The sequence below is a fragment of the Gorilla gorilla genome, chromosome 6 (assembly GCF_029281585.2).
Source record: "Gorilla gorilla gorilla isolate KB3781 chromosome 6, NHGRI_mGorGor1-v2.1_pri, whole genome shotgun sequence".
Classification (NCBI taxonomy): Eukaryota; Metazoa; Chordata; class Mammalia; order Primates; family Hominidae; genus Gorilla; species Gorilla gorilla.
In genome coordinates, this window is record NC_073230.2 from 156,920,222 (window position 1) to 156,944,362 (window position 24,141).

The 24,141-nt window shown below is 39.0% G+C and overlaps 1 protein-coding gene across 1 annotated transcript in view; it reads left to right on the forward strand.

Annotated features, from left to right (window-relative positions):
* The window catches only part of CNTNAP2 (contactin associated protein 2), a 2,292,243-nt gene that overhangs the window by 1,832,109 nt on the left and 435,993 nt on the right, over nucleotides 1-24,141 (forward strand). The window contains exon 15 of the mRNA XM_019031540.4: nucleotides 12,481-12,608. Within this exon, the coding sequence (XP_018887085.3) occupies nucleotides 12,481-12,608 (128 nt within the window). The remainder of the gene's footprint in view (nucleotides 1-12,480; nucleotides 12,609-24,141) is intronic.

Here is a 24,141-nt window from a genome sequence, read left to right on the forward strand (position 1 = left end):
TTCTTTTGGTTCCTTCAGAATTTTAGATCCTGTATTTTCAACTTCTTTGGTTCATTCTTCTTCTTTCATGCTGACACTGACAGTGCTCTCAAGGCTCTTTCCATGGCTGCATTCTGACTTGCATTTAGTCCCAGTCACTGAGAGATATTTTGAAATTCTGTTTTTATTTGGGCCACCTCACCCTGAAGAGTAAGTACTTTTCATTGTTGTAGCTGAGGTGGTGTGCCTTTTTCAAACGTCTACGTCCCACAGCATCTTCGAGATATTGATAACATAAAAACAAATATCGATCATCCTAAGGGCCTTACAGACTTCAGAGATGGGTAAAAGAAACCATTTCCACCTTCAAATCAGTCTTTTGTATCCACTAGGGGAGCAAAATGACCTGCTGAGTTGAAGTGGGAATAACAAAGTATCTCAAAGATGATGTGATGTTTGTAGAGAAAAGTTTGTGGCAGTAATCAATACAGGAATCATTTATATGGATCTATGTTACTTGGAGGGGGCTTTAGAAATGGCATCAAGAAGAAAAAAAGCAATGCTTCTTGGTTTAAAAAATAATGCTTGTATCATTGAAAAATAGTACCTTTTAAGATGGCCAAATCCCCAAAATAAAAATTCAAAGCATATTGTACTTCCTTCTGAGGCCAAATACATCAGGACTAATGCTCTTTTGAGCAAACCATGCTATTTAAGCAAAAATTTAGGGAGTGGAGAATCCGATTATTGTTTTTCATGAGTGTTGAAGTCTATGGAAACAATGAAGGAATGTACAGAAAGTAAATTATATAAAGATTTGATTTATAAAAATTGTCCACTTTGGGAGGCCGAGGCGGGCGGATCACGAGGTCAGGAGATCGAGACCATCCTGGCTAACACGGTGAAACCCCGTCTCTACTAAAAATACAAAAATTAGCCGGGCGTGGTAGTGGGCGCCTGTAGTCCCAGCTACTTAGGAGGCTGAGGCAGGAGAATGGCGTGAACCCGGGAGGTGGAACTTGCAGTGAGCCGAGATCGCGCCACTGCACTCCAGCCTGGGCGACAAAGCAAGACTCCGTCTCAAAAAAAAAAAAAAAAAAAAAAAAAAAAAAAAAAAAAAATTGTCCAGGTTTAGAAATTTTTATATATCCAAACAGAAGTCATGAATTAGGTTTCCCCAGGCTGTGAACTAGACTAAGGTGTCATGTACCCTCACATTCCAAAGCTGAGTGCCCTCTCTGTCCGTGTCACCCAGTTACCCTCCTTCGGTGACATAAGAGAAGCCCAACAATTCCTGGGGGTGTCTCAGAGTCCAGCAGGAAAGATTTATTTGCAGAGTTGAGATGTCAGCATATTCCGTCTGCCCACAACCATCATCACCATCATGGGAGTGGACTATCGCTGTTTAGTTTCAAGGGAAAGAAACATGGATGTGTGGAATGAAGCCAGCCATGAGCAACCTTTAAAGGCACCCACCCAGGGGCCATCAAGGCAAGAGTGAGGAGGAGTGTGAACTGTGCAGAAGCAGAGGGGAGTTGTCAGTGGCTGGGTGCACATGGCATTCCAGTTTCTGCATTTATTTATTGGTTATAAATAACGCTTCAGAAACACCAAGAAGTCCTAGACTATTCACTCTAATTTTAAAAGAATACTGGGCCATTATAAGGGAAGATTTTCCCCTTGACTACTTTTGAGATGCCAGGAGTTGGCCATTAATTGCTAGATATGAAAACACATGGAAATGGCAAAGAGGCTACACATCAAGCATTCCCTCTACTAATCATGCAAATGAGTCATGATGTACAAAATGTAAGGAACTCCTGTTTAGGGAAAATATGAATGTAGATGCACAAAGTAAAATGTATGTAGTCCAAATTAGTCTTCTAGCCAGTAAGACAATTTTCCTATATGATAAAAAGAATGGATTTTTATATCATTTAAAGGAAATACATTGAAATTATTTTAGAATTTAAAAAATGTAAACATGCATCTTTCCTTCTTAAACTCTAGAGTATTGGAGATTTTATCTGTTTTTTTCTAGCTCAGCTATTAACTGGTTGAGTACCTTAGTCTAGGCATTGTTTTATTCCTAGTCTATTACCTCTGAAAAATGAGGGTAGTAATTAGATTATCTCCCAAAATATTACTGTTCTAATTGCATGTGGGGAAATTGCGTAGAACTACAAAGTCTTGTCATACAACCTACATTAACTGGTTGAGTACCTTAGTCTAGGCACTGTTTTATTCCTACTCTATTACCTCTGAAAAATGAGGGTAATAATTAGATTATCTCCCAGAAATTTACTGTTCTAATTGCATGTGGGGAAACTGTGTAGGACTACAAAGTCTTGTCCTCAAAGGGCTCACACTGCATATCTACGTGAAGAAATATTGGCCCAGATAAACTAACCAACTTACTTTTACATAGAGACAGAGCCGAGGTAGGGTTGGCCTTTGCAAATCTAAGTCTTGTACCTCTTTCACCACGTTAATGAGATACGAGTCTTCTAATTAAATATTAATTTCTAAAGAAATAATAAGCCCCAATTACAGAAAAAAAATACTAAAAATATTTCAAGAGCATTCAAGGAACTTCAGTACAAGAAAGGCTTGTTGTTGGGTTTTTTTCATCTCTCTCCATTGATAGTAAAGTACATACGGGTAACTATTTTAGAGCTGTACCTAGTTAATGTCTATGTTTATTCATGTATTTATTCAATCATGAAACACGTGGAGCCGGCCACTTTTATTTGAATCCACTTTAAATAAACACTTTTGTGTTGATTGTATAAAGTTTCATGAAACAATATATCTGCCCTCAGGGAACTTGCTTTCCAGAAAGGCAAATCAAAGAAAAGCGTTTTGCAAAGAATCCCGAAACGGTTACAAGGGCTTTCTAAGAGAAGTCTAAATTGAACAGATAATTGTCTCACATTTTGTAAAAGGCCTAGACTATTCTCACTGAAAAGCAGTAATTGAATCTGTAATTACTTTCATTTCACTGGGGACATAGGCATGGATTCTAAAGATCTAATTGTGATGGTTGTTTTCTTAATCACTCTCATTGCTTCCTAGCAACACTACCTTCCTTCCTTCCATGCAGGAAAGCTCAACAGTCAATGGTGGGCAAGGACACTATGAGAAGCATTTAATGGCACCCACCCAAGGCCCATCAAGGCAAGAGTGATGAGGCGTGTGAACAGAGGGCCCTGCCGCTTATTTGCCTTTCTGATGATCCAGCCCCTGTTTGTTTTATGAACAAAGGCTTTAACTTCTCACATAAAAGTGATTTTTGAAAATGAACGTAAAGGAACTGGCAAACTCAGCCCATGGGTTTCCCTTTTAAGAACATGAAATCACCTCCTCATAATCATTTCAGTGATGCCGGGAATGTTCCTCTCTCTCTCCCATTCACCCTCCACCATTCACAGAGATTTGATTTCTAAAATTTTGTCAAAAGACAAAATTGCACAAAAAATTAAAGATCTAATTGGCTTTTATTAGCAATTCTCAAATTGGGCAACACCCCACTCTATAAACTGGAATAGCTGTCCCAGTGCACTGAGTAGTGGAGATTGGCTTTATAGGCAGAAAAGGTCTGAAGAAAGCAGAAACAAGGAATAAAAAGTGGATTGGTCATTTCAAAGTTACTTTCCTTGTAGGGTTAAAACAAGGGGATCTCTTATCATGCCAGCTCAGGCAAACTGGTCTCCTTCTCTCTTTTTGGTTTTGACAAAATGTCTTGCTCTATACAGTGGTATGATCTCGGCTCACCGAAGCCTCGACTTCCCAGGCTTAAGCAATCCTCCCACCTCAGCCTCTTGAGTAGCTGGGACTACAGGCATGTGCCACCATGCCCAGCTAATTTTTAGTATTTTTGGTAGAGACAGGGTTTCGCCATATTGCCCAGGCTGGTCTTGAACTCCTGAGCTCAAGTGATCCTCCCATCTTGATCTCCCAAAGTGCTGGGATTAAGGGATGAGCCCCCACGCCCAGCCAAACTGGGCCCCTTCTGATTGATGGCTATGACTCTCCTGTTATTTGGAAAACTGGTGGCTTTCAAAGTTCAGGTTAGTTATGTGGCACCTAGCACAAGTGATTGCATGTTGGTTTGGTCTGAGTTGTTGGGACCTACTGCAGGGCCTACTCCAAAACAATGGTTTTGTTTGGATGATGGTCCATTAGGCATTGCTTCTACTTAACTGGTTTGTTAAGTGGAAGGTTTAAGGTTTGTCACCTTTTTCTCTGAGAGCAGGTTTTAGTAGAGACTTGGACAGAGGGCATGTAGCAGAGAGGATACAGAAAGATGGAGCTGAGAACAAAATAAATACAATAAAATAAAAATTCACCATACTTTTAAAAATATTTAACAAAAACTAACTTTGACTTGAGTTATAGGTTTCCTCTCCTGTTTTATGTAGCATTAGATACACACTTTTAACAATCAGATAGTATTTGGTACTAACCATGAAGCAGCATCTTATTTCTGGGTAAAGTCTGTCTATTTTTTTAAGTTGTTTTAAACTTTTAAAAGATATTTTAGTTATGAATTTATTTTATTTTATTTATTTTATTTTATTTTATTTTATTTTATTTTATTTTATTTTATTTATTTTTGAGACAGGGTTCTGTCACCCAGGCTGGAGTGCAGTGGTGTAACCTTGGCTTGCTGCAGCCTCAACCTCCTGGGCTCAAGCAATCCTCCCACCTCAGCCTCCCAAGTAGCTGGGAGTATTGATGTACACCACCATGCCTGGCTAATTTTAAAATTTTTTATAGAGACAGGGTCTCACCATTTTGCCCAGGATAGTCTTGAATTCCCACCTCAGCCTCCCAAAGTGCTGGAATTACAAGCATGAGCCACCATGCCTGGATGTGAATTTTTATTTAAGAGATAGAATAAGAACAACCCAAAGATTCTTTAATAGAAATAACTAGACATTAATCAAAAATCTTTAGTGTAAGCCATTAGTAAAATAACTTTCCAGGAAAATTCTTATAGGTTTTTACCTTTTGACCTACTTTTTCTAAACACTTGCTATGGAAAAAGTACAGTGTATTTGAGGATGACTGTTAGGAGGCAGAAAAGGTAGAGAAAAGAGAGGCTGGGCTCAGTGGCTCATGCCTATAATCCCAGCACTTTGGGAGGTCAAGGTGCGCAGATCACTTAAGTCAGGAGTTCAAGATCAACCTGGCCAACATGGTGAAACCCCATTTAAAAACAAAAAAAGATGGAGAAAAGAGATACAAAGATTTAGAGGTAAATTGAACTTAATTGTCTGAACCAGAAATCAAACAAAAGACTCCAAAAAGTTTAGAAGCCATCCTTGAGATGCAGATTTAATGCTAAAAATGTTGGCATTTTCAGAATATTACAATGATGAATGTTGACAGTCAAACAGAATTTTATTGTTAAGCTTGTCCTGGAAAAACCAAGAATGTTTGATTGTCTGTGATTGAGACACAGTCCCTAAAGCTCATTTGGAAAAGTGACAGATGTTTCAGGTTGGGATACAAAAGACAAATTCTAAATAAGGAATGAAGGAGAGAAGGAAACAAGGAGGAAATTGGTGGGACATTCTGTGCCATTTAAATATCTTGACTCTTGTTAATGACTGTCTATATAGAGGTCAAAGGTGAGGTAAACAGACAAATCGTGGGTATCTAAGAAAGGTGTGTTTTCTATCCAGGAAGAAAGGTCAATGGAATACATAAATATAGTGATATAAACTTTAAAGGTAGGAAAAGCCCTTAAAAATAGAGTCAGTAAAGATTTTGTGGTCCCTGGTTGATAGTCACAAAGTAGAAGACACCAAAGCCAGGAAATACACCACTTTGTAGTTCATTACCCTGCTACTTCTAGTGAGATGTGTGTCAAACACTTGTCGGACCTTATTGCCAATTGGCATTTGAGACTATCTACAGTTCTTTTTTTTAATAACCTCATTGAAGTATAATTTAAATACCATAATATTCATCGATTTTAACTGTACATTAACTGTACAAGTGTACAGTTTTTTTTAGTAAATTTTTAGAAAATTCATTGAGTTGTGCAACAAATCAACACAATCCCAACTTAGGACATTAGCATTATCCCTATACGATTCCCGGTTACCATGAATTTCTGTTTCTACTCCCAGCCCCAGACAACCACTAATCTCCTTTCTGTCCTGGTAGATTTGCTTTTTCATATCAGTAAAATTAGAATATGTGATTTTTTTGTGTGTCTGGCTTCTTTCACTTAGCATAAGGTTTTTGAGGTTTGTTCATGTTGCAACATGTATTCAGATTTCATTCCTCTTTATTGTCAAATAATATTTCATTGTATGTATTACCATACTTTTATCCATTCACTAGTTGATGGGCATTTGCGTGATTTCCACTTTGGGCCTCTTATGACTAAATCTGCTATAAACATCTACCTAAAAGGCTTTGTGTGAACATATGCTTTCATGTCTCTTGTATAGATACCCAGAAGTAGAATTCTTGAGTCATATGGTAAGTCTATGTTTAACTTTTTAAGAAACTGCCAAACTGTTTTCAAAAATGACTGGGCACAGTGGCACTTTAGTGTAATCCAAGCCACTTGGGAGCTGAGACAGGAGAATCATGACTTTACAGCCCACCCCCCGAGCAATGTGTGATGATTCCAGTTTCTCCAAATCCTTGTCAACACATGTTATTGCCTCTCCTTTTGATTATAGCTATCTTGGTAGTGTGAAGTAGCATCTCAATGTAGTTTTAGTTACATTTGCCTAAGGAATGATAGTATTAGGCTTCTCCTCATGTGTTTATGTTGTATTTGTACTTCTATCTATGAGATATCTTCTGTAGCTATAACTTTGACTTCCTGAATTCTGTCCAGAAATTTCTAGTTTGGGTGATGCTGTGATGGAAATGCATGAAAGTATGCAGAGCATACATTTTTTAAGGGTTACTAAATAATCCTGAAACTTCACAAAAGAGAAGTCCATCTACTCTGCTAGAATTACTGTATAGGAAAACTCAGTGTAATCATTTTCATAATATTTGGTAGAAGAGCAGACTCATTGTAAAAACTGGGGATGTTTATTTTTCTTTAGGGCTTCATTTTTCTACTTTTTCATTAAGCTAAGGATAAGATTAAACTGCCTGGAGGCTTCTTTGCTTTCTCAGCACAATAATAAAGTCAAGGAAAGACAGCAAAGCAAGACAGAATTCTTCAGAAAAACAATACTGAAGGGAAATAACAGTAACGCCAGGTTAGAGAAACAAAATCCATAGAATCAAGCTTTACTTGAGTAACAATGCTGATGGAAATAGCATGTAAGAGTCTTAGTTTAGGGCCTATTGGAAATGGATGATATAATTTTTCCAATGTACAAGCCCATTAACAGATATAATTAGCTTATTATGCTAACATGATAAATAGTTACTGAATATCTCCCTAAATTAGACTGACCTCAATCTGTAAGGATCGTAATTTTCAACAAAGGCTCGTTTTGCTTGCAAAAAGATTCACACAAGATGCTCAGATGGACAACAAAAAAGGTATTTCAGAGGACCCCTCTCCAGAAACCAAATTGGTTGTGGAGGCTAGGTACAGTGGTTCACACCATGAAGCCAGGAGTTTGGGACCACTCTGGGCACAAAAGGAAAAGCAAGACCTATCTCTACAAAAAAAACATTTAAAACAGTGGGCGTGGTGGCATGCAGCTGTACTCCCAACTACTCAGGAAGCTGAGGCAGGAGGATCACTTGAATCCAGGTTGAGCCTACAGTGAGCTATGATTGCACCACTGCACTCTGGCCTGGGCAACAGAGCAAGACCCTGTCTCTAAAATTTAAAAAAAAAAAAAAAAAAAAGTAGGTTGTGCTGTAGGATCACAAAAACTTTGTGCTGGTTAAACCACTTTACTGCCTTTCATGAATTAGTTTCCACAACTAATGTAGAGTCCGCTCCTTTGAGAGTTTCACATGCCATTGCTTGTGGCTTTCCATTCTCTGGATCCCTGTTTAGATCTTTGGTCAAAAGTGACCAAGGAGGCATCTTTATACTATTTTCTCCTTTTATTATTTTCTCAGCTGACAATTCTTTCCCTCTTTTGTTGATTGGGTAAGGAATATCTGAGTGTTATTACTACTAGCTATACGGCAACCTTTTATAAACTTCAATATAGCATTACAAACATTGGTTGATTTGGGCATGAGGTAGTTCTAGAATTCTTTTTTGCTTAGTATGGTATATTGATAGATTAGGGGTAAATGTGAATAAAACATTGCAGATATCTTTGAATTTATGACTTACAAGTAACCTCAATATTTCAGGCTAACTAAAGACATCTTTAAAAGGTACTTTTCACCTCATCTATAAATGAGAGTTAAAAGGAAAATTCCTTTAATTTACATAGTGGTGTTTTGGCTTATATTCTGTTTTGGTTTTTCCCCTTTTTAAGATGAAAAGTCCAAGGAGGGGATCCAGATAGTGTGAATTTGAATCCAGACTGCCACTGGTAAACTTTGTCTAGCTGAATTCTCTGATTCTCATTCTTCTCATCAGTAAAATGAGAATAATGTACATTATCTCACTTAATGATTATTATTCTCACTTAACGAATCATGATATTAAATTTTCAGTATCATTGACCAATAATGCAAACATTTTCATAAAACGTGGCTTATAAATTTCTATCATCCCTGATGTTAATCAGTTTTTCTTGCAAAATAATTAAGTAATGCCTGTTTTTAGTATTAAAAATTTTTTTAAGTTCAAAACCTAATAAAAGTCTACATTTATAAAATTATTACAAACACTTAAAAATTATATTTCCAAATTATGAGAGTGTGTAGATATGTGAATTCCTATAAGGTTATACACATATCAATTTGGGCAATACAATTACATAATAATTGGAATATTTCCAAACACTTGTTTAAAAAATGCTTTCTCCTAGCACTAGTTTCATAAGAAGGTAGTACACTGTCACTCATCATATATAAACCAACATTACTGGCTGGGTGTAGTGGCTCACACCTGTAATCCCAGCACTTTGGGAGGCTGAGGTGGGCAGATCACCTGAGGTCAGGAGGGCAGATCACCTGAGGCCAGCACCAGCCTGGCCAACATGGTAAAACCCTGTCTCTACTAAAAATACAAAAATTAGTCAGGTGTGGTGGTGGGCACCTGTAATCCCAGCTACTAGGGAAGTTGAGGCAGGAGAATTGCTTGAACCCAGGAGGTGGAGGTTGCAGTGAGTTGAGATCGTGCCATTGCACTCCAGCCTGGGCAACAAGAGCAAAACTCCATCTCAAAAAGAAAATAATAATAATAATAAAATAAACCAACATTACCAAGTGCTGACAGTGATCTTGAGCAACCTGAATTTTCATACATCCCTGGTAGAAATGTAAATTGGTACATGCTTTTGGGAAAACTGCTTGAAATTATCCACTAAAACTAAACATGTGTACTTTATGACCCAGCATTTCTACTTTTAGGTAAATGCTTGATATAAATGAAGGCTAATAAGTAACACATCTATAAGAACATTCATAGCAGCTTTATTCATAATAGCCAAACACTGGAAACATCCAAATGACAATAGAATATTCATTCTTATTGTTGTATTATATTTTATTTATATAATACAATCTTTTGTATTATATAATACAAATACATGCAACATGTATTATATAATACAATTTTTTGTATTACGTATAATACAATTGTTTGTATTACATATAATACAATAATTTTTTTGTATTATATATAATACTATTTTTTGTATCATCTAAATAAATATTTAAAGTTGGGTAGAAGGAGCTAGGCACAAAGGAATGCATAGTGATTCCATGCACATAAAGGTCAAGAACAGGCAAAGCTCATCTATGACGACAGTAGACAAAGTTATGGTTACTTCTGATGGAGTGTACTGATTGGAAAGGGCATGGAGGGTGCTTCTGGGGTGCTGGAGCTGTTCTAAATCATTATGTGGGTCATGGTTGTACAGGGTTGTGTGTGTGTGTGTAAAATTCATTGAACTGTACCTTTCAGATTTTCATGATCATTATTCATTTCATTACAGAATGTCATAGAGATTCCACCATTTAAAGATCTTGTTTTTACAAAATTACCCATACTATCTTATAGATGCTGGAATGGTTAAACAATGAGAGTAGCCACAAGTAGCAGAGCACCTTCTCTTCCTACAGGATAGATCTCACTTGTACCAAAGCTGACATATGACTGCCTGCTATATAATACACAGTAAATTTAAAAATTTATTATTAATTAAATTTATTTCTCACTGTTACAATAAATAAATTGAAGTGTAGATGGTTTCTGTCCTCTTGCATGTTTCTTTGCATTTACTCTCAGTACATATTTTTGTCCCCTCCTTGGTCCCTTCCCAAACCCCTTGCTCAACTTTGGAAACTTGATTGAGTTACACAACAGTTGCCTACCATGATAGTCAGTGGGATATTTGCTCAATAAATTTCTAAAGCAAAAATGGACAGTTATGCCCCATTATGAGTTAGAATTGGCAAACTCTTTCTATAAAGGACCACATAATATACATTTTAGACTTTGGGGGGGTCATATGTCTCTGCCATAGCTTCTTACCTCTAGTTGCATCATACATAGACAATACATTTTTTAAAATGGCTGTATTTCAATAAAACTTTTTTATGAACACTGAATTTTATAGCATCACAAAATATTTTTTCATCTTTTTTAAAACCATTTAAAATGTGAAAATTATTCTTAGCTAGCTTTTGAGCCATACAAAAAGAAGTGATGGACAGAATTTCGGTCTCAGGACTTAGTTCGCAGAGCTCTGATCTAAAGTCATGTAATTTTAAATAATAACTTGAATCTCAACCTTCAGTTCCATCATTTCTAGTAGGTTATCAAATTACCATATGCTGTTAGAGAGTGCTTTTATTTATTGTTCGTTTAAGAAGCACTAAATATTAAGTTTAATATCAAAGGCTTTGTTTCCTCTGTGGCATGATTGTAATTCATAAGACTTCTAATAAAAGAGGGTGGGTTTGTAAAAAATTCCACAGATATTTGAGGCCTAGTCATTAGTAGCTACAGTGTCAATAAGAATCACAGTACTTTTCTGCATTATCTTAATTCTGATTTGATAAATAATTATTTTTTAAAAACCCTTCATTTTGAAAACAATGAAATAACTAAGGCAGTATATAATGCATTTATGTGAGGCCCACTGGCCAAGTTCTGTGACTCCTTCCTGGGTTTCTATGGGTCCTGACACATGAGGAAACAAATATTCACTGACATTCAAGAAGGTCAGAGGTATAAGTAACTGCTCCACACAGCATAGCATTTTCAAGACAGGCCTCCAGGTTGGTTCCTCTCCATTCCCTGCACTATTTGCTAAGAGACATGAATGACAAATCTTTACATCATTGAACTGTCTGTCTCATTCTCCTGTCATCCAAAAATCAGGGTGGGTTTTTTTCTGATGAGTTCTATGTGCAATTTCAAAATTGTTATTTCTATTCAGACTGAATAGTAAAAAATCATCTGAAAGGGTAAATTTGAGGAATGACATCACACTGCTTTGTGCCCCCCATCCATTCACTCCCAAATGAGGGATCCCTCAGCCACAGCAGCAGAAAAAGAGGACAAAAGGCCACTGATTTTCCATGAAGGTGAAATCTGTGCTGCACGGGCTTCAAAACTCACTGCACATAACTCATCTTAAGCCCACCTCCAGGAACCCCTCCTGGGTTTCTATGCTCCATTCTAGAGTCAGTACTTTGCAACTAGCCTTGACTTTCCTCATTTAGGATGGATACAGGGTAGATTTGGGAGACCTGAAACAAGATAAATATAGAGTCAACAGAATAACAAACTCAGGAGGAAAGCCAACTGGGCTCAAATCTCAGCTCCACTCTTCATTGTAGATGGAAATAGACACTTATTGAATACCTGTTCTGTGCTGGAAACTTCACATAAACTGTTCCAGTTGTTAAACTAAACAAGAAGAGAGGAAGGAACAAAAGGTGTCCCTTATTTAACTCATGTACAACAGGGAAGAAAACTTCTGAAGGAACTGCTTCAAAGCAATGAAAGAGCCAAACGGTTGTTTTAAAATAGGGTTTTGTTTCACATATTATTCAAGCGACCAGGTTGACTTTGTTGAACTTCTGATTCCATGACAACAGCAAACTCTGCATGTGTGCTCAGGGTTTGACATGCTGTGGTGTACTCTCCACCTAAAAGAGTACGCAGCATAATGGTTGTGAATCTCTGGAAATCAGGGTGTCACTTCTGTTTTCCAGAAGACAAAGATGCCAGAAGGGCTTCTGAGCAGTGTGCTATGAGACCACCTATGGAAGACAGAGAACAACTCTTTAACTGTGGCTTTACTTAGTAAACTTCCAAACGATTACTGAAATGTCATCATTAGACAACGTAAGCAACTAGCAGAAAATTCGTATTTCTAACGCAGCCTCCTCATTCTTTTTCTGTCTTTCCCTGTGATCCAGGAGGAAGGATGCTGGTTTCTTATCGTACAAAGATCACCTGCCAGTGAGCCAAGTGGTGGTTGGAGATACGGACCGTCAAGGCTCAGAAGCCAAATTGAGCGTAGGTCCTCTGCGCTGCCAAGGAGACAGTAAGTTTGCATAGCAGCTATGGCTTGCACTTTCTTATCCCATTTAAATATTGTTTCCAGGCTCCTCAGAAGATGCCTGCAACCAGACTTGCTCTCCTGTGGCTCCTACAGAAACATCACGCAACCCAAGCAGAGATAACTTAGAGGAGGGGAACAGCCATAAAGCCTCCAGTACAGGAGCCGAGATTTGGGCATAAAGTGGGGATATCCATCTTTCCTCTATATTCATATGTAACAAGTTTGACTACCTAAGTTTAGGATGATATAAATAGCAATGCTAATAGCATAAATGCAGTACTCAACAGCTGTGATTCCACGGAGTGCTGCTGTTAATGCCATTAGGATGACTATTTATATCACCATAAACCGAGTTTATGGTGATATTAATAGTAGCATTATGGCTTAATGTATCATTGTAAACTTGGATTATGGCCATATAAAGTTTGACATTATTGCTATCAAACTTCATCATCATCAGAGCTTGATGGTCCCTTGTAAGCCAAAGATTGTTTCTGTTAACTATGTCTTGCTTTCAGGATTAGTCACCCCAGAGAGGAATTTGGGGCTGCTAGCTTGGACAGTGGGAGGTAAGGGAGTTGGAGTGATGGTACCTCCTAATTAAGGGCACCATTAGGATTTTATGTTGTTTGATACCCTTCGGTGTGCTTTATGTGCAGTCAGAGGGAAACAGGGACATGGTTGCACTGTGGGGATTCTGCAGCGAGCGTCCTGGGCATCATTTTCTCTCTTCTTTCTGGGATACTTGGTTTAGGCAACTCTCCTGAGAGTTCTATGCTTTTGTGATTGTGTGCTAGGCATCCGGAGACCTAGATTCTGCTCCCCAAATAGCTGACTTGCCAGGAGACCTCAGGCAAACCCCTCCATTGTCTTAGCTGTGGTAATGAGAATACCACCCGCATCCCAATTCCTCCTGGGGAGGCTGTGAACATTTTAGTGCCTGGATTTGGATTCCTCCTAGCAAAGCATTATGTGAGATGGAATATTATTACCACTTTGTAAATCAAGGGAGAATTAGACCTACTTGATAATAAATTATTGCGTCCACTCAAAGAGATGTCCTAAGGAACGTAATGATGCATGCTTAACAGTTTCCTACTTAGTAAATTGAGGCTGTCGGCAATTAAGCAATGCCGTGTTCCTAATACAAAAGGGAGATGGACTTTGTACTGATTTTTCTCTACTTACATTGAAAATGCTACCTGTAAAATTGAGACTGGTCAAGATCTTTATCACACACTTATTGAACAATAATACTTCATTTGTTTAGTCAGGCTTAGGAAAACTGTGCAGAAGAAATTTAATTTCAACTGCCTAAGAAAAGGATATTCACCTAAAGCAATAGTATATATGCATTTTAAACAAATATTATAAGAAATGAAACATAGTGTTGCTCTAAAATTAGGAAGACTGTCATGTGTTGTCTAATGAAAATCATTTCTGTTATGGAATAATTACTTATTAGCATATAAAGGTAAAATATTTCTGGCTTACCGATTCTAATTCTGAAGTTAGCTTTGAATTTGAGAAAGTGTTCCCATTAAATAATTGATTAACTTAATATATTTATAAAAATTCCACTTCTGCAAACTTTTTTTCTTGTCTGTTTTGTTTTGCTTTGTTTTCTTTTTTTGAGACGGAGTCTTGCTCTGTCGCCCAGGCTGGAGTACAGCGGTGCGATCTCAGCTCACTGCAACCTCCGCCTCCCGGGTTCAAGTGATTCTCCAGCCTCAGCCTCCCAAGTAGCTGGGATTACAAGCACACACCACCATGCCCGGCTAATTTTTGCACTTTTAGTAGAGACAGGTTTTCACCATGTTGGACAGGCTGGTCTCGAACTCCTGACCCCGGGTGATCCACACACCTCGGCCTCCCAAAGTGCTGGGATTACAGGTGTGAGCCACTGTGCCCAGCCTTCTGCAAACTTTTATTACCATTCTTAAAAAAAAGATTCTAGGAACATTAAATAGTACATGCTGCAGTATATGAGCACTTTATAATTAATATTAGCTTATTTGTTCTTAATAAATCAACCTCAGGAAGAATTTATTGTGAGGCTGTCATTCATCTAGAACTTTCCTAGGTGCTCTGGAAAGTAAGAAAAAGAAGTTCAAACCATGTTATGTGAAATGAACATGAAAAAATATTGGAAAACACAAATTGGTTTATAATTTAATTTTAGGCTTTGTAATATAAAATTATTGCAACTGATAATCAAGAAAGGAGCCATAGAAGGTGTATTTCAGGCAGACTTTCTTTTTAAAAAGAGAAAATGAGAAAAGTATAGTGTCATTGTTCATTTGCATTTCTATTCTAAGGCTGTTGTTCTTAGAAACATTTTTAGAACCTATTAACAAAATAAACTTATTTATTCACATTACATGATCTCAGTATACTTATAATTACTGTAACTTCAGAGAAACTCTTTTAAATAATATTTTACCTGATATTTCATGAAAGCAAAAGTGGTCAACAGTTAATGGCAATTATGTAGAATACTTTTGTGTCTGTGTGAGAGAGAGAAATCTCATTGTTTTCCAGGCAACCGAGAATAAGTATTCTACCTGGTACTTGAATTGCCTGGTAGCAGTCAGCATTTGTGAAGCCCATGTTCCCTTTAAGAATGTTCTCACGGCTGGGCACGGTGGCTCACGCCTGTAATCCCAGCACTTTGGGAGGCCGAGGCGGGCGGATCACGAGGTCAGGAGATCGAGACCATCCTGGCTAACGCGGCGAAACCCCGTCTCTACTAAAAATACAAAAAAAAAAAAAAAAAATTAGCCGGGCGTGGTGGCGGGCGCCTGGAGTCCCAGCTACTCGGGAGGCTGAGGCAGGAGAATGGTGTGAACCTGGGAGGCGGAGCTTGCAGTGAGCGGAGATTGTGCCACCGCACTCCAGCCTGGGTGACAGAGCAAGACTCCACCTTAACAACAAAAAAAAAAGAATGTTCTCACATGGACACAGTAGTGATAGAGTGTTCCGTATCAACTGCATTTTCCAGTTTTTATACATATATGATCTCCCTGGTTACACACAGCCTCCTGTGAATTGGGTAGGGCAAATATTAGTCTTTCTGCCTTACAAATGAAGAAAATACTTCTTTGAAAATGGCATTTACACAACAAATTTCTGAGCGTACTTTCAGCCTCTGAGAGGCTTCAGGACAAAAGATGGAACAGAGAATAGAAATAGCTGTGTCTGTACAAGGTCAGAGTTGTTTTCCCAACTGTACTCTCATCCCTGAGCCAACTGTTGATTAAATTAAAATGCCTTAAAATGTTTCATTTGGGTCTTATCCCACCACTAGCCTCAGCCACACATGTCAGTTACCAACATAGTACAAACATTATAGGGATTAAATTTATGTAATTTAAAAAGTGGCACAGTGCATTTTTCCTGCTGTTTATAGAGATGAACTTACTTTGTGTCATTTACTGAAGTCTGTTCAAACCTACAGCTTATAAAGACTAAACCTATTGTTGAAAAATATCTTTCAGTTTGAGGAGTTGAGTGATGACAGCCCTCAGAACCTGCCTCTTCAATTAGGCCCCAGTTCCATCCTCTAGTCTCAGAGAATGAAACCATTTTTGTGGGCTCTGCCCAACCATTTCAGCAGTTTCGGTTGATTTCATCATGCCTGCTGAGTTTCATTTTTGCTTTGATTCGTCTGAACTCAGACGCATATAATCAAAATGCTAAAGAAAATCAGTGCATGCCACTCAGATCTGCTGCATTTCCCATATAGTTCTGTGAAATGCTTATGTCCTTACAGGTGTGTGTGTGTGTGTGTGTGTGTGTGTGTGTGTGTGTGTGTGTGTGTGTGTGTGTCTGTGTGGTTTTTTTTTTCTTTCATTCTTTCTTTTTTGCAAAGCCTATCCAAATGGAAACTTCAAATCAAATGACACTGAAAGTATGACTGGTGATGGATAGTTCGCTAAAATAAAAAGTGCTGTGAAAATACAAATCCCCCTCTTAAACTACATGTACGCACCTAGAAAGAAACAAAAGAACCATTTGGAAGATTAAAAATCAATGATTAGGTAGACATTGTTTCAAATTGAAATATGTAATCATCTTTGCAGATGGCTGCCAAACTTTCATACTTTCATGAAATTAGTTAAAAAAATAAAAGACTTCCACTTTTTGGAGGTAGAAATCTCATACTATATATGACGAATATAATTAATGGTAGGAATATAGTATTTGCTAGACAATTGCTTTATTTTCAGCCATATGATGTAAAACTTTACTGTACTCCTCTAGGGATACGGGGACTGTAAATAAATACTTTGGAGCAAGTTTGTCAGAACCATAGGAAAGGTTTAAAAAAAATAAAGTGTTTTCAGTAAACCTGGGTAGAAACAATTCCAGAAAATGTCTTATTCAAGGGCTTCTTCCAAGGCCATGCCAGAAACACTGGCTGTGAGGCTGGCAGACAGAGCACTGGAGTCACACTGCAGGATTAAGATGCAAATTCAGTTTCTCAGAGCTACGGAGGTGACCCAGAGAGACAAGGAAGGAAAGGCAAGGCAGTAGTGACACATCCAGTTCTGGAACACTCAGAGGACAGACAAAGCTGTGTGTAAACAAATAAAGATACTGATGGAGATTCACCAAAATGATGGTGAATATTTGTTCTTTGGGAAAGTTATTTTATGTACCAGAGTAATAGGAAGACCATTATCTTTTTTTTGCAAGAATTTTAAAAACCAGAATCATAACCTGCCATTCCCCTGACAGGAGAGATAAGATGGCCAGGCATGGTGGCTCACACCTGTAATCCCAGCACTTTGGGAAGCCGAGGCAGGCAGATCACTTGAGGTCAGGAGTTCGAGGACAGCCTGGCCAACATGGTGAAGCCCTGTCTCTAATAAAAATACAAAAATTAGCAGGGTGTGCTGGTGGCCGCCTGTAATCCCAGCTACTCAGGAGGCTGAGGCAGGAGAATCATTTGAACCCGGGAGGTGGAAGTTGCAGTGAGCCAACATCGTGCTGTTGCACTTCAGCTTGGGTGACAGTGCGAGACTCCACCTCAAAAAAAAAAAAAAAAAAAAAAAAAGCAAAAACAGACAAGGCAATGCCTCGGTCTCCACGTTGTTTCTGTACCAATGAAACATTTCCAACAGGGGCGCACATGATAGTAACTCTCTTTCAGAAGATAATACCCATGAGCATACATAGGCCACATACTCTGTGCAGTGAATAGGGACTGAAGGAGAAACCACTTCTCATCTGGGTTCAGGAAGCAATTCTCCTTATTGAGAGGAAGCAGCTCTCCAGGCTCCAGAGAAGAGTTCAAAGTTTATTTATCTCCTTTTTCTTTGCTGCTTCAGGCTTGGAAAAGGCAAGAAAGGAAAAGGGACTAGCATGCAGGTTCTAAACCAATCACTTTCGATTCATTCTCTCTTGATTCTCTCAACATCCCTTAATAGGTGATACTGTTGACAAAAAAATAAAAATAAAAATAAATAAATAAAAAAGTACCTCTGTAAAATATTTAAAGAGGTTTATTTAAGCCAAAGATGAGTGGCCATGGCCCAAGGTACAGGCTCAAGAGGTCCTCAGAACATGTGTCCAAGGGCTACAATTTGGTTTTTATATGTTTTAGAAAGACATAAGACATCAATCAATATATGTGAGGTATACATTGGTTTAGTCTAGAAGCAATGTGAGAGTGTGGCTTACAAGTCATAGGTGGATTTAAAAATTTTCTGGTTGGAGATTGGTTAAAAGAGTTAAGTTACTATTTGAAGGTCTGGAATTGATAGAAAGGAGCATCTGGGTTAAGATAAGGGGTTGTGGAGGTCAAGGTACTTATTACGTAGATGAAGTCTCCTAGGTGGCTGCCGTTAGAGACAATAGATGGCAAATGTTTCCATTTAGACCTTTAAAAGGTGCTTAGACTCTCAGTAAATTTCTTCCGGATTTTGAGGGCCTGGAAGGGTAAAGATCTAGTTATGTTGATAGAGATTATTTATAGATGTGAATTTTCCCCCACAAAAAAACTGCTTAGCAGGGTCATTTCAAAATATGGCAAAGAAACATGTTTGGGTGTGAAATCTTTTTATTTCTTCCTTTTTCTGTCATGTGATGTTATGCTAGAGTCAGGTTAAAATTTGGTATCTTATTGCTACAGTCTGTAAACTGTCATGGCCCTGGTGGAAGTATGGCAGTGAGGACAACCAGAGGTCACTCTTGTCGCCATCTTGGTTGGGGTGGGTTTTAGCCGGCTTCTTTACTGCAACCTGTTTTATCAGCAAGGTCTTTGTAACCTGTATCTTGTGCCAACTTCCTATCTAATCCTGTGACTTAGAACTTTTAACCACTTGGGAATGAAGTCCAGCAGGTCTTAGCGTTATTTCAAGATGGAGTTGGCGCTTAGATTTTTAGTTTTGGTTCACAGTACCTTTGACTCCAGTGTACTGATGAGGAAACAGAAACAATGTTATTAGGTGCTTTGCCAATAAGTTTCAGAGTTCCGACTGGAATCTACCTAGTTCCAAAGTCCTCCTTTCTACTCTATTCAATCAGAGCTGATGTTAGGATAAAAATGGGAAGAAAAAAAATCTCTTATGCTCTCGGGGAGTGGCTGGGTCTAGCTGTTTGCTAATGAGGGGGTCTAGGGAAACATCCCCATTGCCCTGTGAAGGGTCACTGAAAAACCAACTCACAAGGCAGGTTAATAGAAGAAAAGGCATGCAAATTTTACTACAGGGGGTATACAGGGAGAATCACAGAATGATTTCTCACCCCCCAAAGGAGTTCAGAAGCTTACATATCATCCTGGAAAAACAGGTTTTGGGAGCAGGGGAGGAGAGGAACTTCACTTTCACTGTCAAAAGGACTATTTACTGGCTGGGCGCAGTGGTTCACGCCTGTAATCCCAACACTTTGGGAGGCTGAGGCAGATGGATCACTTGAGGTTAGGAGTTTGAGACCAACCTGGCCAACATGGTGAAACCCCAACTCTACTAAAAATACAAAAATCAGCTGCGCATGTTGGTGCGCACCTGTGATCCCAGCTGCTCAGGAGACTGAGGCATGAGAATCTCTTGAACCCAGGAGGCAGAGGTTGCAGTGAGCCAAGATCACGCCATTGTACTCCAGCCTGGGTGACAGAGCAAGACTCTGACAAAAAAAAAAAAAAAAGAAGACTATTTACAAGTTCATCTCTGTTCCTAGATCCATTTATTCTCTCTGGTAATCCCCTCAACAGAATTCCTCTTCTCTCCACTCCCATAATCTATTTTTCCAGGATGGTAAATAAGCTTCTGAACCCCCACTGGGGGTGGGGGGTGGGGAGTGGTAATCCTTCTGGGGCTCTCCTTGGTTCTCCACATGTACATGTTAAATCAATATGTATGCCTTTTCTCCATTTAATCTGACTCTTGGGAGTTGATTTATGTTTTTACTTTTTTTTTTTTTTTTTTTTTTTTTTTGCGAATCTTCAGAGGGCAAAGGGGAAGATTCCATTGGCTCTACACTGCCAAGCTGTGTCTTCTAACTTACTCTTACATGAAGGGCTGGTTCCGAAAGCAGAGATTAAAAAAGGATAGGTGACAAAAACTGCTCCCAGTCCCATGCTTAGTGGAGAAAAGATCCCCCTTGATTTTGCACCCCTCTTTTTGACAAGTCATCAAACAACTGATCTTTTTCCACTTACTGCATCTATTTTGGCTCCCCTAACAGTGTACTTCTTAAAAGTAAAAACAGAATCTAATTCACTTGTATATTCTCAGTAGTATCACATGCCTAACACCTAGAAAGGATTCAACAAATGTTTGTTGAATGAGGAAGAAAAATAATATATCAGAGCAGAGGGAGAGTGATAATGCCAGGTTTGGCCTGAAACTCAGCTTCTGCCCTTAGGGCACTCATCAACCCAAGCAGAGAAATCTCAGGGCCCTGGGGCTTTGGAGTTCTCTAATGGAGGCACAGGTGCTGGGCCAACTGACTTCCTACATGAAATCTGGATTTTAGAGCCTGTTTTCCTAGACCCCTCATTTCCTACTTGGGTACAGCTCTTGCCTCTGCCTTTTCTTTTTTAAAGTTTTCATTACATTGTGTACTGATTTCTGGCTCACTTTGCTTCCCTACTATTGTTCTGAAAGCTTATCTCTGATTCAGCCTCACCCAGAAAAGCGAGGTTGCCTCAGGCAATCTATGTGGGATGATAATAGGTGTATTACCAGCATAGAGGACCACTTTCTCTCTGTCTCTCCATTCCTGCCCTGGCCATTAATTATAATACATTCGATTTACTTGGGTTTGGTCTTCAGCCCTCATGCTTTTGCATCATCATGATGGGCTCATACATGATCTTTAAATGAGCATTAACATCACAAATCTCAGAATGGGTAACATTTGATCATTCCCAGTAACTATTTCCTGAGAAGGTGCTCTAAATTATTTTTCTTTCCCCATTTTTTCCCACAAAACGTGGCTGTATATTTTTGCCTCACGTATAGCTCAAAACAAGACCAAGAATCACAGTGTCCTAACAGTGGAAGCGTCTTAGAGATCAACCAGTGCGGAACCTCTCATTTTACAGATGAGGGGTCTGGGTCTAGAGAGGTTAAGTGACTGGCCCAAGGTCTCAGAGCTGGTATACAGCGGAGCACATCGAGAAATAGTTTAATACAACCTTCATCCTTAGTAATTCCCCAGGGCCAAGATGAATGTTGACACCCAAAGAGGAAACTTTGACCTGGAACAATGACCTTGGGTCTCTGCCTATCAACAGCTGAGTGGGTATCAGAACTCTTAATCTTACTCCATCATGAGAGCAATCATCTGGAAATCTTGATAGAAAACCTACAGCCACAGAAGTGAGGGTCAGTGGCAGAAAGTTGATGACTTCTGTTTTTTTGTTATGTTTTTTGTTTGTGTGTGTGTGTGTGTGTGTGTGGTTGGTTTGTTTGTTTTAACTTTTTAGGGTTGATAATAGAAGGCATGAAAAAAAAAACAAAAGCAAAAACGCCCTGGAGTGATGTGTAGAAATCATTAAGCTCTATTTTTTCTTAATGTCCCAGCCTTCACTGCTATTGCCATGGGCTACTAACAACTGAGAAGCAGTAGTGGGTCTAAGAACAAGCAGAAATAGTGAAATTTTCAGGATCACAACCTAGGCTGATTCCCATTAATGGATTGAGCCCTCCGGGCATTTCTGAGGTCAGCTCCAATTACAAATGCTGTAACTTCTGCAAGTAGATAGAAGCCTTCCCTTTTATCTTCCAGATTCCAGAGTGACTTTAAACAATTAGAAGAAATGGACAATTCCTGCGAAGGAAATCAGCTCTTTAAGACTACTCAGTTACTCAACTTCAGCTGCAAACTCACTGTTGAAATGGGACGTAAAATTGGTTACAGTTTGGAAAAAAGTCTTTCTGTTTTACAATTGATATGATATTTGTGTGCGTGTGACTAATTTTCTTACCTGTCCTTTCAAATACCATTTGTATTTGGAGGAATCGTCACATGCCACAGAGGAATTAATCAACGTGAATGAGCTGATGCCAGACTTGGTTCTGCAGGTCTGTGTTGTCAACAAAGAGTCAAATTCTGTAAAATATTTGAAGACATTTATTCTGAGCCAAATATGAGTGACCATGGCCCATGACACAGCCCTCAAGAGGTCCTGAGAACGTGTGCCCAAGGTGGTTGGGACACAGCTTGGTTTTATACATTTTATCTATTTTATGGTATTTTATTTTATATTTTATTTTTTGAGACAGAGTCTTGCTCTGTTGCCCAGGCTAGAGTGCAGCGGCATGACCTTGGCTCACTGCAACCTCTGCCTCCCAGGTTCAAGCGATTCTTCTGCCTCAGCCTCCCAAGTAGCTGGGACTACAGGTACATGCCACCATGCCCGGCTAATTTTTTTATTTTTAGTAGAGACAGGGTTTCACCATGTTGGCCAGGCTGGCCTCGAACTCTTGACCTCAGATGATCCACCCCTCTCGGCCTCCCAAAGTGCTGGGATTACATGCATGAGCCACCACGCCTGGCAGGTTTTATACATTTTAGAGAGGTATGAGACATCAATCAAATACATTTAAGAAACACGTTGGTTTGGTCCAGAAAGGCAGGACAACTCAAAGCAGAGGGTGGTGGAGGTAGGGGTTCCAGGCTATAGGTGAATTTAAATATTTTGTGATTGACAATTTGTTGAGTTTGTCTAAAGACCTGAGACTGATAGAAATGGAATGTTCATGTTAAGATAAAAGATTGTGGATACCAAAGTTCTTTTGAAGTCTTATAGTGGATGCCCTTAGAGACAATAGATGACAGTTTCCTATTCAGATCTTAATCTCTTTAGGATTGGGAGGGTCTAGAAGAAAGAGATCTAGCTATGTTAATAGAGATTCTTTACAGATGCAAAATTTCCCCCACAAAGAACAGCTTTGGAGGCCCATTTCAAAATATGGCTAAGAAACATGCTTTGGGGTAAAATATTTTGATTTTCTTCCTTGTCTCATAATGTTATATGAGTCAGGTTGGAAAATAAGTCACAATATATAGATTAAATAAAACCCATCTGATGAAAATTTATTATTTGTAGGGCATGACTCCCCACACCCCTTAGATAGGAATTTGGGCAAGATTAAAAAAAAAAAAAAATCAGAGTTTAGTCCTCAGTGTGGCTGGGTAGGTTCTGCCTCCTCCATGTCCTCTCTCTGGGTGCCTCACCCTTCCTGAACTTGTTACTCTCTGCAGAAGAAACAGCATCCCCAGATGCAGGTGGGAGATTTCTCTGCAAATTGAATCCCCGTAATTGGGTTTCTCTGCTGAACTCTCTGACCAATCTCTCACCATTTGAAGAGAATTAGTCTTGGCCTATTGGATCTAAACATCCCCAGTGTGGAGCATACTTTGGAAGTGACAGAGACACGGAGTGAAATAGAGTCTAACCTATTCCAGGATCAGCTCCTGAAAACAAATTCAACCTAAGAGACTTTATTGAGAAAAACGAGACATGGCTCTGATCCTGGATCAGTTTATGTTTCAGTGAGGGTGAAAATTTTAACAAAGTGGAGGAGATTAGGATGGAAGTTTGGATTCCTAGTGGGACTTTGAGTGGAAAGCTGAGAGGCCTCATGTAGTTGTACTTTACAAACATTAATGTACTTAGAAACCACCTGAGATCTTGTTAAAATGCAGATTCTGATTCAGGAAGTCTGGAGCAGAAACTGAGATGCTACAAGGTGTGGCTGCCGCTAGCCAACAGGCCACACTTAGGCCAGCAACCTTACATAGCAGCATGGTGAACAGCACAGACTTTGGAATCACACACACCTGGGTCCAAATCCCAACTTTCTCCCTCACTAACCTTGTGCCTTTGGACAAGTTCCTTAACCTCTCTGGGCTTCTACTTCTCACCCAGCTCCTTACCTCAGCTGCAAATCAGAATAATTGTAACATCACTGAGTTTGCTCCAGTAAAGCCTGATTGTCCCCAGTCCTTGCACATAGTCAGAGCTCTCTAAGTGTTAGCCAACATCATCATTCTTATATCC